Source organism: Dermacentor silvarum, chromosome 7, assembly GCF_013339745.2.
Source record: "Dermacentor silvarum isolate Dsil-2018 chromosome 7, BIME_Dsil_1.4, whole genome shotgun sequence".
Lineage (NCBI taxonomy): Eukaryota > Metazoa > Arthropoda > Arachnida > Ixodida > Ixodidae > Dermacentor > Dermacentor silvarum.
The window spans coordinates 37,598,324-37,616,867 of NC_051160.1; the positions used below are offsets into that span (position 1 = coordinate 37,598,324).

Below are 18,544 nucleotides of genomic sequence, written 5' to 3' on the forward strand. Positions count from 1 at the left end.
CACATTACGCTCACGCTTACATTGTTCAGACGGGATTACAGAGGAGGGCCAGGGTAATACATGCATAGAAAGCACTGGCAGCGTACATCCTACTTGGGAATAAAGGCAAGAAGTGGATGTATGGACTTCGTGCAGTGAAGATGATCAGTGATTGATTATAGGAACAATTATGCATGATGAGATGTAAAACGCGGCCGAAGGGAAATTAGAGAAGGGAGCCTAAATGGGGTGAAGGAATAAGGAATTTTATCATCATCACCGTCACATTCATCATCAGACTAATCAGCTTATTATTGTCCAGTGCCGGACGAAAGACTCTCCCAATGGTCTCAAATAACTCTTGTCTTGTGGCAGCTTCCGCTATCTTATGCCTGTAAATTATTTGACTGCGTTTATCTTATCTTAACACCCATTTTAAACCCATCCACCAGTTATATGGCAATTGCATGTCCTGTTAAAGTCCATCTGTTCCTTTGAATGTCAACTAGAATGTCGGCTACCCCTATTTGTCTCGGAACGTTCAGCTAAACATTTTTTCTTCCATCGCTCGTTGCGCACTCCTCAATTTTTCGCAAGATGCCTGGATAATCGCCAAGTTTGTTCGCCTTATGCTACTACCAGTAAAGTGGTGAAAGCGGCCAATGGAGGTTTTGAGTACCTTTGGGAGCCGCAAATGCGGCACATTGGAGCAGGTTTGGAGCAGGAATTGTTCATTTTTGAGCAGAATATACGCGTTTTGGAGCATGCTAGGTGAGCCTCAACGTGAGTGAAATACAACAAATCAAGAAAGGCGTTTTTATTTGACTTTCCAGAACACTATTAGGTTGCGGAAAATCAGTTCTGTGGAAGCTCGCAGCAAAGTTCTCTAAAGGAAAAAAATGCCATACACCCGACAAAGGAAATCCATTCGCGTTCTCCGAAGACCACTATTCGGTTACACACTGGACGTGCCAATGAAATGTAGCCAAGAAAAAAAATAACCAAGGGATTTATGCAAACAGCACCCATTGTAAGTTGATGGGCATTTGTTAATGCTAGTCAAGAGATTTTTTTCGTTGTGCGGACGCAATTGATATTTATGTTTAATTAGGAAACATTTCATGCCTGACTTACTGGATAAGGACATTTGATAATGCAAGTCCTAGGTTGGTTAAACTTCAGTTATCACTCATGTCTCAACATGCTCCACAACTTTTTCATTGACATCTCGTCGATTAGGTGAGCTTTTAAAGTTAAATAATTAGGCGTATTTGTGCACAATGAACAGGAAATACTGACTATGACAACCATGACCAACACCCATCAACATACAGTGCACGCCATTCGCATGTTACCCTCACCTATTTTTGTTTTTAGTTCTTGGTAGAATTTGATTGGCATAACAGAGTGCCACCACAGAATAAATGCGAAGTTACTTTGTTGGTCATTGCATGTTTGGGAGTATTCCACATAACTTGGAGCGAAAAAAGAAAAAAAAAAGACTGAAATTATGAAGGGAATAAAGGAAAGAAAGTGTTCACTGCCTGTCTGAGTCAATGTAAAACGGCGACCAATATTTAGCAGCGGAGCTGTTTAAGCCCCGGCCGTTAGTCCGTCCGTCGTCAGAAGAGAGCGAGAGAAAACATTTGGGCCGATCCTGGCGGCTGTGCATAAAGGGTGCAAGCGCAATGGCACATACCTCTGTGAACTAGCAAAGCTGAGCCTCGCTAAGTCTAGCTAAGCAAGGTTGGGACTACTTAAGCTTAGTCATTCATCGATGGCCAATCGATAACCAATCTATAGCTAATCAATAATCAATCAAGAATCAATTACTTTCGTAAAATGCTGGGGATAACTTGGTATTGCTCTGCCTAGCGCAAATACGTGGCCAATACCTTTCGATAGCCAATCGATAGCCAATAATAGCTAATTGATAACCGACAAATAATCAATAAATTCCAGCAAATGCTATAGATGACTTGGTAGTGCTTAGCCTAGCCCAAACGCGTGTCCAATACCTTGCGATAGCCAATGATTAGCCAATCAATTGCTAATCGATAATCGATCGAAAATCAATGAATTCCTGGAAATGCCGGGGATGACTTGGTAGTGCTTAGCCTAGCCCAAAAGCCAGGACTTGCTACGTGCCCACCAGCTCCGCTGTCTCTTTAGCATTGCGCCTCCAGTGCAAGCTATGCTAATTTTTTTAACGAGAAAAAAATGGTTTCGCAAAATTTTCGGACTCAATGTGCACAAGTCCCGTCGTGAACATCATTGCTGCGAACGCAATTTAAGGCGTTCGAATATTCTCCGAGTCTTTACTACGTCCGTTCGGCCACTATACGGTAGACTGAAACCGAAAATTGACATGCTCGGTCTGCGTTTTGCGACCGCAAAAGTGGTTTTGTATGGTGTGGTTTTTGAAGAATGCACTCCACAATTTGCACTCCAGGTTTTACCCTGAGTGCAAATTTGAGTGATGATTACGGTTTCCCTTGGATATTTCTGGTCAACAGGTTTCACATACACGTGCGAAATATATTCCAACCACACACGCATGGTGTTCGCCATTAATATATGCAGATTCACCACTAGGGCGTACAAGCGAGCCATAAGATGTGTGCGCACGACTTATTCATCCGCTAAGAGCATGGCCTTCTTTCACTGACTACCCCATAAGAAGAGCGCCAGTCCGCATAGAACGCAAACGTGTAAGACATATAAAACATTCGTAAAGCATTGTATAGCGCAAATGATTTTGGTTATCGTGCGGTCAAGCTAGAATGTGCCAGCAAACACGCCCTCACTCCAAAGACGCCGACGCTGAAACAGATCGCCTAAGCTTGGCTTCTAGGGCTAAATTCTAGCCAACACATGGCTGTGTGATTGCCACTGAACCCGAACATCCCGCAAAATTTAGCGACTTCATTCGAAGTTAGTCTTTTGGCGCGAGTTGGTGCACCTCACAGGTTTGGCCCAAGATGGCGCAATTGGCGCAGCACCTCCATCCCTGCAGTAGAATGCAAAGATGTGCTTTCTTTTGTAGGACAGTGGTAAGCAACTGGTTATGACTTGGTAATCCTACAGTGTGAGCTCAATCCCGTTTAGAGAATATTTGGAGGTTTATTTAGATAATATTAGAGGAGATCTGAAGGCATGTCATGCGTTTGGTTAATGAGAAACAGTGAAAATCACTAGGAGATGCCTTCGTTCTGAAGTGAACATAATGTATGTCATAATGTAAAACATGAAATTTGCGAAACCGGGTCGATAATTTTCTATCCAACAAATGCCAGCGCACCAGAATCTGCGGAACTCTGAGTAGCTTCAAAGTCTGGGTTGGATATAAGTATTCACGTTTACTCACTTGATAGCGTTAAAATGTGTCTCTTGTTTATGGTGCTTTATACTATCGCGCGCACATTGTTTTGCTTTCTGTCAGTAGCCGTTGCTCACCAGATTGTCACTCTGGTCATCATGTCGCCTCGGTGGGCGCCGCAAATGCTGTTGTTTACATTCTGAAGCGCAGGCCACCAGGAGCGATGGCTCAGGAATGCCATGATATGCATTTATAAGATGCCATGATGTTAGGTTACACCAGTAATAAGTTATAATATGTTTAGTAATTGGCAATGACCAGTTCCAAAGTCGGTCAGGCATTCATGCAGTGAACACAGGACACGTAGCGATAGTGTCCAAAAAGGCGAGAATCACGTGATAATATTGGCTGCGCAGAGAAGCACTATAGGACCACGCGCAGCGAATGACGACCGTTCTTTTTACACGAACGAAGGGCGCGAATGACAACGCTGTTAAGTGGGCGTCTGTGCACTTACGATTGCATTTGTTCATGCAGTCAGTGCAGCTCTCGAAGAATGATCCGTGGTTTGAGCATTCCCATTGTTTGACTCGGTCGCACATTCTGAACGTTCCGTCAAACCACCATTTCTCAGTATCACCTTCACATTTCCCCCTTCGTGGTCTCGACCAACAGGTTCCCTTGATATCAGGTTTGCCTGAAAAACAAGAGAAGTTTCATATCCACCATAGCATTATGCATCGTACCGAAACCACCTCATGCATTAAGAGCAAAGTTCAGTGAACATTTCGAAAGTACTTTAAAAAAGGAAGACTGCGCTAACTGCAAGGTTGTACTACGTTACGTGACGGCAAGTTTAATGCTTGTTTGCTGAAAGTGTAAAATAATGCAGTCGAACACAAAGAAAAGGCAAAGTGTCGGCTTCGACCGTGCTTCGGTCCGAATGTCGTATTTCGCAGTAGTGCGCTGAAATCATTCAACATCTACTACCAACTTGACTAAACCTTAGTTCTTCTAGCAGTTAAGTCATTGTATTAAAATCGCTGCAGTGGTTAAGCACTTTAATGGGATAATGTTTTTGGAAACATCAAGCGCTCTACAAACGACATCCTTACTCTTTGCCTTCGGAGAGTGATCTGGGGAACCTCTGTTTTTGTTTCCCATTGGTGCACTTTTGTATACTGACACGTATATTATATGAACCTTGTGTAATCACTTGTGTCATAGTTTTAGGAAACCGCGTGGGCACCAGCAATTACACTGGAACATTCTACAAGTGAGCTATAAAATCCTACGCGCTTGATCATATTTCGACGATCGCCCACTGTACTCGCAGCTATCGTGGTGCTTTGAGTGTCACTTGCTATTGTGGGAAGAAGTTCGCCCAATAAAAGCTTTGTTTATACATTGACAGTTTCGTTGCTGTGTTCTTGGCCGTCACTAGTACCTGACAATATTTTATTGGGCCGTGTGACATTCGCGTACATATTATTCCTTTAATAGGAATGACATGAATATTTATGCGTTGCACAAACTTTACGATGATGTACACGATTACATGGGTGCAAGTGCTTGGGTGTACACAAAATAGCTCACATGGACGGTACATTTAGATAACCAGTAAGGTGCACCTCTATACAAGCGAAATGAAGCGCGAATCCAGCGTCGTTCAAAGCACCTCAGCGCGACATGACGCTCACCAATAATTTCGAACATTGCATCGGGCAAAAGTTGAAAGCCAAGCTGCAAGCTGCAGCATGGTCAAAGGGAGGCACAAAAATGACGCGGTCTCAGCGCGTCCCCGACTACGTTGTGGTTCGAGTTTAACTACGAGAAATTGCGCACTTTGCTTCTAGAATCAAACGCTTTCTTTCCGGCCGTGATGTGTAGGGACAACCGAGAACTCCTAAAATGTTCCTGTTTTTTTTTTGTGATTTCCTTCCTTGTGTGTCCATGGACCCTTTGTTGGCCACTTGGCAAAATAATCAATACTTGCGAAACAACTAGAATGAAAATAGATGAACAGTCGTCGTATTAGGAATGTTTAACAATAATTATTCGAGCTGTTGTTGGCGTCTTCAATTATTTTCCGATGAACGTCGTTTTCCAGCATATAAAGCGTGTCCTGAAAAAAATTTTTTTCGTTGACCCATGTTTCCCTATGTGTTTCCTTCAAACTTGAAAGAAACCATTTTTGTCATAATCATATACGGCTTATCGCGGCTTAAGGTTGCCGATCACGCCTCTTATACCCACGTGATTGTTCCTTGCGTTTAGCTTTTCATTCTTTCCTTAGCTAGGGTAGTAGCAGAATTTTGGCCAAGATTAGCACGCTGTCATAACCCAGTACGAGTGTTATGAATAAGTGCCGCCAATGCGCATGTCATTGGAAGTACATACCCTCAACGTTGCTAAGCGATAGTTGCAATTCGGGCAGCCTTCTGAATATCACTTCTTTTAAACGCTTTCCCTTGCTTGAAGTTGGTGCATGGGTGTGAAATTTGACAGATGGCCGCAAGGATGTTGTCGAAAATTTCTGGGTATGCTACTATAGGATATATTTAGAACACAAAATGTCTTCTTAATTTCACATGCAGAGTTTCATATGTTGTCAAGGTTCTCTATACATACATCATCTGTATATTTCTCTTTTTTCCAGCCAGCTTCTCTTTCTATTCTGGTGTTACAAATGACATCATCGTCCTTCTCAGGCGCACTTAGTAGAGAGGCAAAAATTACGTTCAAGAGAAATCGGAATTAACATGTACCTAATAGAAATTCATACTAATTTTTTTTCCAAATGACTCACGTTTGGGGAAATGTCCCAATTTCAAAATTAAAACCGACTAGTAACCAAGTATTCTTCTCTTAGGAGTATTCGTAAGACCAGCATCAGTTCATATCTGGCATTAACCCCTTAAGGTACATGCGACATATGTGTCCCTGAATTTCAACCATGTCTCGATAAATACGTTTTGCCGCTAGAAACCTGCTGATGGGAATTTACCAAAACTAAAGAGATTCCATTAACGAAATATATAATTTCGGTTGACAAATCTATGACAAAACTTTGACGAGGCGTAGGTGGAGTCGCACCTCAAAGGTGCGCTTCACCACCGACGCATTAAGTACATGTTTTGTAGATTTTTCTAACCAATAAGAGAATAGAACGTGTGGAATATAAAGTGTTGTTATCAAGGGTTTGTAACAAACCAATCTTTTTGATATTAAGTGAATATAAACTACTTTTTTAGCGATACAGAGGTGTTGGGACATATGTGTCCCAGATTACCGTGACGAATTCTGGATGCCATTTGGCGGCAGTTCGCTTGAGGGCGGCACTTTCATGTTCCAATTACCGCTCGAAATAAATAAACTTGTATACGTTGTGCCTTTACGTGTAGCCTGGTTTATTTTCGATACAAGCTTTTATTTTCCGGAATTGTGGCAGAAAAAACAATGGAAATTCCTAATATCGGAAGAAAACATTCTCCAAGATTTTGTTTCATGACAACGATGATGAGTCTGTTTTACAGCTTGACAAAGAATATGTTGACAACGTTAGTGCAGCATCGACGCAAAACACCAAAAAAGTGATAACATTCAAAGCCACCGATAAAGCGCATAGGGGAAGGTCAGCAAAGCATCTTGGATTTACTCCTCCCAAAAATTACGTGTTCCGTCAAAGGATCATTGAATAGAAGAGGACGTGCAATACGGCGAGTCACAGCTGATTCCGGCGTGAAACAAAGGGAAATAAAGCGTATTCAACCGTGCAAGCAACCAGCGGATCTTAGAAATGTAAAAATATTTTCTGTTGTGAAGTTGGAGAACTTCGCAAAAAAATGCTTGTGAAACAAAGCACTCGTTATGCTGAGAAAAGTGCGAATGGCAGATGAAATAAAGACCTTTCTAGTTGTTATCCTTTTCATGAGCCAATCACGTCCTGCCAGCTCAAAGAAGGTAACCTACGATGCGCACCGTAAGTCGAAAATTAAATACTACCTCCGAATGTTCTAGGAATTCCGGCAAAATTGAAGTAAACATCGCGTACATTACGCACGTCAAACTACAAGCTGACGAACCTACTATGCCCGCTCTGACCTCCCTGCAGTTCTGCCAAGCAGTCGCATCAATTCTTTGGGAAATTTTTTGAGCCGAGATAGAAGCACCGGTCTTGAGAAGATGTGCAAGCGTATAAGAATGTGTGCAAGGCAAGACACTCCTGCAAACTAAATTACAAAAGCTCCCGCTCGAAAAAGGTGCACGGATTGCTCAAACTGAACGCGGGAAATCCCCGCATTTCCCTGATGCAGCATTTGCAATTTCACTTGTGCATTCCTACCGCAAGGAATTGCTTCATGCAGTCTTACGGTGGAAGCAGTTAAGAAGCCCACGTAATTTTTTGGTTCCCTTAAGGTACATAGGGACACACATGTCGCGTAGTGTAACTTATAAGCTATCAGAAATACCCTTTTAAAAAGTGTTTCAATGTTGTTTGAAAGGCCAAAAATACAATACATCGATAATTTCGCGGGTTATTGGCTTACGTATCTGAGGGGGTTCAAATAAGCAACTAAATACGGTGGCATTTACCAAATAATAAGATAATTATAGGTTTACGAAACAATAGGCCTGAGATATAATGACTGTAGCCTAAGCACAGCTATCGTGCACCAGGATAACAAAAAGGTCTATTGTTCTGGGGCCATGGCGGTTTTGAGAGCTCGAAAAGGGAGGGATCGCGCTCGAAGAGCATTGCATTAACACTGCAGATGCATCAGGGGGGTGGCTCGGTACACTTGGCACAGTTGCCTCTCCAAAAAGAACGTTTGACTTGCGTATGACCAAATCTGTTGGACCGACAACCAGAAAAGCATGTAGCTATTATATTTGCGTGAACAATTATAGGGACATTGCAGGCAAACTTTCGCCGTGGTTGTCGCCGTCGGCCTGAGGTTCCGTATATCGTTCAAAAGCGGTATGATCGCATTTGCACACCGTTTGCTGATGTCGTCACCGTCAAAAACGACTGGAAATGCTTATAATGGCTGGCCTAACGGTATAAGTGTTTTCCTAAAAGCGGCTCAGCCCAGCCCACAATGTTCATGCTAGGCGGGTACTTCGCTTCCGACAAATTTCATCTCCAATGTTAGTCGACAGGTTATATATTTTCGTACTTACCTGGGGGTGGCAGAGTTGGTCTTACACGGGGGGGTCTCATTGGTCTTGAGGGTGGCAATGGTTTGGTCTTGGGGCCCCCCTTCGCACCGCCACCGCCCTTTGGTTTATCCGCAGGCTCGCTGCCGATGCCCGTCTCCTCTTCTTCGGATCCTGTGTATTTGTTGGAATCCGATAATGGCAAGCCATGGATTACACTATGCGTAAGGCTAGACTATTGTCATAGCTCATACGAACCCGCAAGCACGAGGTTCGCGTAGTTTCGAGCGCAATGGAGTGACACCCGCTGTGTCCTGTTAAAAATATAGGCAGTCCTGTTACACCTGTCATCATCTTGCATCATATTGCAAAGAAACTGCTAAATCCAACTGAAACAAAATGTCACTTTAGCAAAATTGCTTATACTTGAGTACTGTATACTATTGAAGCATTCTTGGCAATGCTACAAGGCCGCACTTGCTTATTTTCTCAATAGCAGCCATTAAATAGCGCCTAAGCAGACAACGCCTGCATCCAACACATTGCATCCGAAATTTTTAAGCGCGCCGTGCATAGCCGCGGACAATACCTAATGTCGGAGATTAAGCCGAGATGCCACGCATTCGAAGTCATGCGTCAATTCCGGCTAGCTGTAAGTTAAACTTTTTATTTCTTTTTTAGTTTCGCTGTCAAGAGCGTCACCTCCGGCGAGCCTTTCTTGACGCATCGATTAGAACTTTAAATATAAAACGTTAAATTTCGGGCCGGAGCCTACTGCATGCCTACACTATCTGAATCTAGGCTTTTTATGCTGGTCCAAAAATTCGTTCCACTTGGGAGTTCGAGGGACTCGCCCAACTGCGTGCGTGCGACAAGGGCATCCGGCGATGTGCTTGCTATCAAAACATAATTTTAGATTTAAAACTAAATGATCAATAATCATAAAATAACATTGCCTTTGCGTTTACTGCACTCGAATCGCAAATTATTCGCGCGGTTTTTGAAAAAAGAACTGCGAATTGTATTTTTTCTGCTCGTCGCGTTTTACTGACTTAAGTTAGAGGTCAGCTAGGAGTTTGTGATATCTGCGTAGGTGGACTCTCACGGCCTACTTGTTAAAGGTTGTTTAAGCCGATTATACTTTAAAAAAGTAAGGAGAGCACTACTTGAATGCAACCCTCACTATTGATCGCTCTCGTCTTCAGCAATTCAATTTACTTTGAAAGCAAACCATTTTTTTCCTACAACGCCACCCTCGCCCTTTGGGGTTTTCGTAGCTGCTTCTGAGAAGTTGATCGGTACCTCACTGGATACGTATTTGTGGCTATATAAATGAGAAATTTGGGAGCACCAAACGCGAGCTTCAGCTTATACACATTAGCCCTCTATGTTGGCTGACAAACTAGGGACAGTAAACAACGCAACACTGTTGTCGTTATTAAAAAAATTACGCCATCTCACGCTAAAGGGAACCATGTGTGAATGAGATGCAGCGGGAAGATCGTTAGCTTGAGCGGGAGATGGTTTCGTGGCAGCTGCCCGAGCGCTCATCGCGGCGCTTCACAGGAGAGAGAATGAGGCGCGCGCGCTCCGTCATTTTCATACCGCGGAACTACCGTGCCGCCCCCAGCGGAGTATGCAGCTGTCGCACCACCTGTCGTGCGCGCCGCTCCGGATACCTACAGGAGAGAAAGGAGGGGGGAGCGTAGGAGAGAGAGGGGAAGGGGACGCGCATGCGCTGTGTGGGTGTGGCACGCGGGCGCCGCTCCGTACAGTAGAGGATTCCTAGAGGAGAGAAAGGGGGGAGCGTAGGAGAGGAGAGAGAGGGGGAGGGGACGCCCATGCGCTGTGGGGGTGTGGGACGAAGCGGGTGGGGATGGACAAAGCCCCCGCCATAAGCTGCTTCGCATCTAAAGAAACAGAGTGTATCACTTGAACGTTTATTGTCAGCTCACACGTATCTCTAAGGCACACATACCTCTCGCATAATAGCAGATAATATTCAAGCGCTTCTTTAATTTATTTGATTTTTATTTATTTTATCATTGGTAAGTGCCACTGAGTATTTGCCCATTCTTGACCATTCAACCAGAATGGATTTACGCCGCTGTGATGCAAACGGTGTGGTATTCCACAAATATATTTAGGTACTTCATATACGCACTTGTCTGTGCCCGTGTACTTCTCAATACCATTCGTCCGTTGACAAGCATCATACATTTATTGCATTCATGCTCATGACACACTGAGTAGAGTCTGAGCAGTGTACTTTACATCTGTTTGGTGTAGTGTTTGAATTTCGGCATAAGGGGAAATGGTGTAATGCATGGTTGTACAATTTGCATTCCAATGAAGTTGGGATTTGCAGGGTACATAAACAGACACGTTCAATCAGCGTACGCGTTGCACATGATGAAAAAAAAAACAATTCTAATAGGCGTCGCAGTTGCTTTTAAATAGATTTTGTTAGCCACTTCATTGACGATTTCCTTCACACAGGTTTCTGAATGTGCGCTTCATTTTGCATGTATTTATTACTAATATGAGTCATTAGCACAAAATAATTGCCCGAGCATAATGTTATAATAAAATGCAAGACCTTCACTTACGATGTTGTAGAGCTCATTGAGAAGCACCTAACTATTACTTTTCCGTGAAGATGGTTGATAGGCCTTTATTTTTTATGGGTCGGACAAAAAAAAAAAGAAAAGAGAAGCGCATGAAATCTCAAAATGTACGATGTGACTAGCTGCCTGCGCTCAGCGTCATAATTGCTATGACAAACGAAATGCTTCTGCGAATGGAAAGTATGAAAAGGTCGTAAGGATTAGAACCTTTTTAAAACTGTGTTCCTGGCTTCGATCAACGAAGTGACTGTAGCCATGAAGCATAAAAATAAACAGGGCAATTTGCTGTTGACAGGCCGCTTAGCGGAGGACACTGTTGCGACGGTCGCCTTGTATCCAACAGTATTGCCATCGTATCGCTATCGACATGTTTTCTAGTGGCCTGTGCATCATCTTTCAGTCAACGTGCCCCATAGATCACTCTTTCGCAACATGTTTGATGGCGATAATGACGCTTTGCGGAAAGGCCTCGTCCATAGGTAAGTTTTCCTAAAGCCCCTAAAAAATACACCGCAGAAGCTGTAATCATGAAAAAAAAGGTTGTTGCGTTCTGAAACTTTTCCAATGACCCGCCGTGGTAACTCATTGGCTATGGCGTTGCGCTACAGAGCATGACGTTCAATCTGATCCCTGGCCGACCCCTTCCGGTGGGGTCAGAATGGAAAAACGCTCGGGTACCTTGCATTGTGTGCACTTTATATATATATATATATATATATATATATATATATATATATATATATATAAACGTGATTCGCGAAACCAGATAACTTTTCACAACCTGGATTTCCTTTATATATATATATATAAAGGAAATCCAGGTTGTGAAAATTTCTCTGGTTTCGCGAATCACGGCTTGTCTTATAGTCAGATTGTTTCTTTAGCAACAAAAGCCCTCATTACTTTTTTTTCAGTTGACCTTCTTGATGATATTGCTGCGTTCAAATAATTGCTTTAAGTACTGGTAAAATAATTGTTGATACCTAATCATTGTGCTCACAATAAATCGGGTACTTTGATATCCTCAAAATTCGATTCTTGGTTTCGCAGTGTACATACAGAGCAGCGGATTCACCTGCGAGCCTCTATAGAACAAACCGGCCAAATCAGGTGTGCGCGCTGGCACTGGCAAGTAAAAAAATTCGTCGGCCGTTCCCCTACCCGGAACAGGGGGGCACGCGAAGCTTGTCGTACCGTCAAAACTGAGTGTCGCTTTCCCTGGCATTGGGGATCGCGGCCCTTCGTTGACGCGGGGCTTCGATAAAACAGGCTTTGAACATGGGATGTGCTGCCTGCCGCTGTAACCGAGCCTGGGATTTGGCTACCTTGAACGCAGGATTCGCACAGCGAGCGCGAGCCTGCAGCTCCCGGCGATATATTGATGGCGTTTCTCGTCGAAAGTGACCTGTTCAGCCGCCGACCGAACAACGCGAAGCCTTATAATAAATCCGTTCGCCGAGCGTGGACTGAAAAGATGACCCGAGGCAACGCGCGAGTCTGGTCCTTTCCTTCCCTTGCACTTCCCCGGCCGCGCCCGCTCCTGATTGGGTGAGGGCTCCCCTCACGTGTCATGGGTGCGCGCTTCACGTGTTCTACCAGCGATCGATTATTAGCCTATGTCCCCGTTTTCCATTAAATGCGCGAGGCTTCTGCCAAACGGGTTTTTGCGGTCACACCTTCAACGGCACGGACACTTGTGAGGCAATACAAGCTTCGCTTGAAAAGAATTGTAGTGAAGCCATGGACGAAGGTTGCCAATATAGGCGAATAGCAGAACGCTTTTCGAAAGCTATAAGCCTATTAAAACGAATGATGCGCACGAAGGCATATATTTGTTGAGACGGAGATATTCAGGTAGCGTTGTTTCATAGCCTAATTACTTTCTGAACAAAGACAGCTACTGGCGCAGATAAAGTTGCAGTATTTGTGACTATACATATGGACACACTCGTTATGTGCGTTCTCGTGAGCGGCCTGAGAGCTGGCGTGCAAGTAGACTGCCACCTCTAAGGCTTCAGACGCCTAAACCTCTCGGGCGGCAGTACTTTGGCGTTCGGCAGCAAACGCGTCCCACAACGCCACTGCGAGCGATCACGTGCCCTTTTCCTCTACGCCATTGAATGGATGGTAAAGTTCAGACCACTGCCAACCTCCAACCACCCACCACTTCGAAAATGGCCGGTCGAGCCATAGAAATCCATTAGTTTTAAAACATGATAAATGGTGAAAACAGCTAGAGAGCTGGGCTCGCTGGTGCTATTGGTTTTGCTGCGGCATAGCTACAGGCGCGAAAAGTTTTTCACAGTAAAAGAGAGGGGACCGGTCATAGTACTAATCCTGTCAAGCACCTACCACAACGACGTCCCACTCTACGATGTGCCCTTTGTAAAACAGTGTCCCACTTTGCGATGTGGGCGGAAACACTTTTCAGCTGCCAAATGGCGCATTTCTCTGATTTGCTAGGTACCATCTCCTACCTAAAAAGTTTAATACTTAATGCGAGATTAGTTTTTATAGAGGGAGCTAAGTAATGACAAGTGTGGCAACAGCTGGAAAATTGTTTTCTAAGATAGATTGCTTCCTTTGTTTGGCCGCACATTATCTCGCGACAAAATAGTCAAATGCAAGAGCTTTCTTTCCTGAGGGCAGTGCTCAAAAGATTTTTTGCAGTGAGACCCTACGGGGCCCACAGGACATACGCGTCCAACTATTCTACAAACTTTGTCAATGAGACAAATAGGTCCCAATTTTAACGGCGAAGCTGTTTAGGGGAGCCGTAATTTGTGGTTTGTGGTTCGTATCAAGAAACTGCCGCGCCGTAGCCATGACAACCAGGAGGGCGGTGCAGCACATGCGGTCTCCTCCTCGCCAGCTCCCTCCCTTCCCGACCCAGGCCTCTCTTTCCTCCGCGGCGCGCTGAGCCAGGAGAAAAAAAAATGTCGCAGTTTCACCCGAAAGGCGAAGCATCAATTGCGATAGGGATGCGCGCTCTCACGGGGAGCGAACGCACGGCGGAGAGCAAACGCGACTTCTTCCGTCACGCGAAAAGCCATGGGGGGACGGGAGGGAGGAGAGGCGACGTTTAGTTGCGGCACCAAATGCGTGTTTATATGAAAACGTTGCGAGGCGAGAAGGTGGTAAATACTTCCGACGCTGCTCGACGAGTGTCCCGTTCTGGTCTCGTCGAAAACCTCCGAGCCGCCGCCAGAGGCACCGGCAACAGCCACCAACGGCTGACAAACGGTTGCCCGCGTTCGGTGCGAACGCGGGCAAAACGCCGACGGTGTCGACAACAGTTCTACGCGTTGCTGGTGCTGCTACATGTACAAAATTTTAAAGCTGATAAAACTACTATCGTTACTCCGTATAGCCCTTTATCGCAACTGATGCTTCGCCTTTTGGAAGCAATCAGCTGTGTCCTATTTTTGTACTGTCTGACATAAAATTACAAATACATGCACACAACAATTCTAGAATCCATTTCCTTTCTACAATGAGACTACTAATTTCCGCAAATTTTTTACAGTTTGGGAGGTTTCTTCTTCTCTCTGGGGTTTTACGTGCCAAAACCAGTTCTTATTATGAGGCACGCCGTAGTGGAGGGCTCCGGATTCATTTTTACCACCTGGGGTTCTTTAACGTGAACTGTAACGCAACCACACGGGCGTTTTTGCATTTCGCCTCCATCGAAATGCGGCCGCCTCGGCAGTTAAAATCTGAAACTAAATCATTCAAGCTTTGACACAACTGAGACACAACTTTATGTGTGGTGCAAATAAGGTGACTTCCACCACGTCTGAAACTTTTGGCTTGCCTCATTATATCTCTACTAAACTGCATTTCGCTCCGCGCAAGCCATCGCGAGGCCATATTCGCACCTCTACGACCCGCCCACTGCTCACCTGAAGCCGTCACACTTAAGAAAAGGCCGGATTCACACCATTGCGTTTAATTTTATTTACCCCAACAAATCCACAATCCTATGACTTTTCTGCTGCAAAAACCGGCGCTTCACATTTACGAATACCGTTCATCTGTGTTTATACTCACCTTTTGGCTTCGCTGGTCTCTTATGGCGACCGGACCCTGGGGCACTGAACCCGCCGCCACTTGTCTTCTGACCGCCTTTCCCTACGTCTGCATGCCAGGCGGAAAACATTGCAATTTATACAGCCGACTGTTTCAATTACCGTGGCAATTAGCATGAAGGTAATTCCACGAGCAATAGCACGCATATGGTTTGATTATTCGCCCTAGAACCTTATAGTACCATTTCGCTAATCACGTCAAAATGACTAATTTTTTATTATTCATTGTTATAACCATCGTCCTATATGCAGTTTATTCGTATACGTTTTGTAGTAATTATCAATTTGGAGAAAAGAACTGCTCATTTTTTCGCTTGATAAGCATAACTGGTTTATTTTGTAATCTGTTTAGCTTCTTTTTTTTGAATAATAACTGTGTGTCTGTCTGACACTACGACGCTGATAAAATTAGGATTCTTAGATTTCACAACATTTTCGAAAAAAATTAACATCTGGTACTCATCCATACCGCAACCTAAACTATGTAATTACTCTTTCGAGAGAGTACACTGCAGAGGAAAACAGAAGTATCGCTCCACAAACCTAAACATTTCTTTTATGCGGCTCTTACATACCCATGAAAAACTCCAATGCAGTTCCCAATCATTCCAATTGGAATCACGCGACTTTCGAATATTTTTACATACGCAAACTCTGTGTCTTGCTAAAATACTTAATTTGGGGCTTTGACCACAACGAGAACAAGGCGAAAGCAGGCGCTAACGTTTCGACAAGTGGACGTGTCCTTTTCAAGGCGATATATGCTCTCCTCGGCATAGTACATATAGGTACGGTTTTTGGGGGGTAAAGAGCGTAAGGTGGGTGGGCGAGGAAACGATCGAGGGTGTGTTAGCGGTGAGGGTGTATAATTGAAGAGAAAGATGCGTTGCTCAGCGTCGGCGGAGAAATTTGAGGTAGAGACGTGTTTCAGATACGTAAGAAAATTTTGGGGATGGTTTTTTAGGGAAATAAATGTAAATATCACCAAAACAAGCAATTTAGTAGCGCAATCCTAGCTGCTATTTGTGAAGAGGACGAGGTGATGCTTTAACGTGCGAAAATCCGCAATAGTTGAGATTGAGTCACGGATAATTAATAATCACGGGCAATAGTGGCGGATGAATAAAGCTGTCAAAAGAGTATACTGGTGACGTCCAGGGAGCTCCAGGGTGCCTTGTGATGACGAGATGGAAAGGTCCAAACGAGTTTCTCACGTCGCTTTCCCTCTCTGCCACGCTCTGAACCAGCTCCCGACGCGGCGTGCAAGACAGCGACACTAGCAGTGGAAACGTCGAAGGAAGAGTTAAATCAAGCTTCGCTTTAAAATAAAGAAAGTATAAGTGTATATGCTAAAATTTTAAGCTACTGGAAGCATGTAAGGTAAGTATTTTCCTGCGCTCATTCGTAATGACACGATGCAGGAGCTGCTCAACTACCACGTACAGACTTGTGTAGGATATTTTGACTGAGTTGGATATGAGGCCAAGGCCAGAATCCAACACATTCGAGGAACACATTCAGTGGCAGCCAAATAAGTTTCGGTCACTAAGCAATAATGCCATGCCCACCATACCCTGTAGAGATGACTGAAGCTAGGCTTACCCTTGCAAGTCTCTGTGCATTCTTTCTCGCTGTCAAATATGTTTTGATTTCGTGGACAATCTCCGTACTTGAAATTTTCACATGCTCCTTGTTGTTTGTTATAAAACCACTTATTAGTATCACTCTCGCAGTCGTCATCTTCACCCGGCATCGATGAGCAGCGTTGGTGTGATGACAACGCATCACCTGTAAAAGGAGGGTTATATTCATATGTTGAATCTTTAAAAGACAAATTATCGAAAAGTAATCGGTGTTTATATTTTAGCAGGAAAATGTTTACCGATTTATTTGGGAAACCTTTTTTTGGCGCCCTTCTCGAATGAAATCGGGGCGAAAACCAATATTCAAAGGTATGCTGTAAACTTGTATGTCCTGCTTCAGGTCTTTTACGAACTTTCGTATTAACTTTTCAACAAGTGGCAATAACTCAGTGACATTATAAAACAAACAATTTATTTCTTTTTTGCGCCTAGAGTCCGCCTATGTAACTACTAACGTTAAGGCCTTAATCTCTAATCACTTCAAATGCTGGTATCCCAGACCATCACTTGCGTTCTTTCCAAAAAAACATATATGGCTACATCACTCTTCATATTCGTTTGTCTTTCCCAGCACATGGTCTAGCAGATGCAGTGGCAACGGGCAAGTTCGTAGATTTGACACATGGCAAAAGTACCCCAAAAGACGCTTCAGAAAGCTGATAGAAACAGCAGTACAGGCGCTGAACTTTTGGTACGACGGGTAGCAAACAGAAGATACTGTTTTATAGAAAATGATGCACCCAGACTCATCCAAGCCCTCATCACCAGCAGAATCACCTACAGCACCCCTTACCAACACCTAAACAAAGCAGAAATCTAAAAACGGAACATCCTCATCCGGAAGGCCTTCAAGATTGCCATTGCGACCTCCGAATGCTCCTCCACACAGTGACTACTCCACTTCATCATCATCATCATCATCATCATCATCATCATCATCATCATCATCACCATCATCATCATCATCAACATCATCATCATCATCATCATCATCATCCTATATTTTATGTCCACTGCAGGACGAAGGCCTCTCCCTGCGATCTCCAACTACCCCAGTCTTACGCTAGCCTATTCCAACTTGCGCCTGCAAATTTCGTAACTTCATCACTCCATCTGGTTTTCTGCCGACCTCGACTGCACTTCCCTTCTTTTGGTATCCATTATGTAACCCTAATGGTCCACCGGTTATCCATCCTACGCCTTACATGGCCTGCCCAGCTCCATTTCTTCCGATTAATGTCAACTAGAATATCGGCTATCCCCGTTTGTTCTCTGATCCACACCGCTCTCGTCCTGTCTCTTAACGTTACTCCTAAGATTTTTTCGTTCCATCGCTCTTTGTGCGGTCCTTAACTTGTCCTCGAGCTTCTTTGTTAACCTCCAAGTTTCTGCCCCATATGTTAGCACCGGTAGAATGCAATGAGTGTACATTTTTTTCAACTAAATTGGTAAGCTCCCAGTCATGATTTGGAAATGCCCGTCGTATGCACTCCAACCCAGTTTTATAATTCTGTAAATTTCTTTCTCGTGATTAGGGTTCCGTGTGAGTTTTTGACCCAGATAAATGTACTCCTTTAGAGACTCTAGGGGCTGACTAGCGATCCTAAATTATTGTTCCTTGGCCAGGCTATTTAACATTATCTTTATCTTCTGCATATTATTCTTCAACCCAACTTTTACACTTTCTTGGTGAAGGTCCTCAATCATTTGCAGTAATTCGCCCCCATT

The 18,544-nt window shown here is 44.0% G+C and overlaps 1 protein-coding gene across 1 annotated transcript in view; it reads right to left on the reverse strand.

Annotated features, from left to right (window-relative positions):
• The window catches only part of LOC119457924 (papilin-like), a 32,387-nt gene that overhangs the window by 2,717 nt on the left and 11,126 nt on the right, over positions 1-18,544 (reverse strand). The window contains exons 2-5 of the mRNA XM_037719691.2: positions 16,776-16,961; positions 15,136-15,222; positions 8,483-8,632; positions 3,816-3,995 (exon numbers count right to left, since the gene is read on the reverse strand). Of these exons, the coding sequence (XP_037575619.2) occupies positions 3,816-3,995; positions 8,483-8,632; positions 15,136-15,222; positions 16,776-16,961 (603 nt within the window). The remainder of the gene's footprint in view (positions 1-3,815; positions 3,996-8,482; positions 8,633-15,135; positions 15,223-16,775; positions 16,962-18,544) is intronic.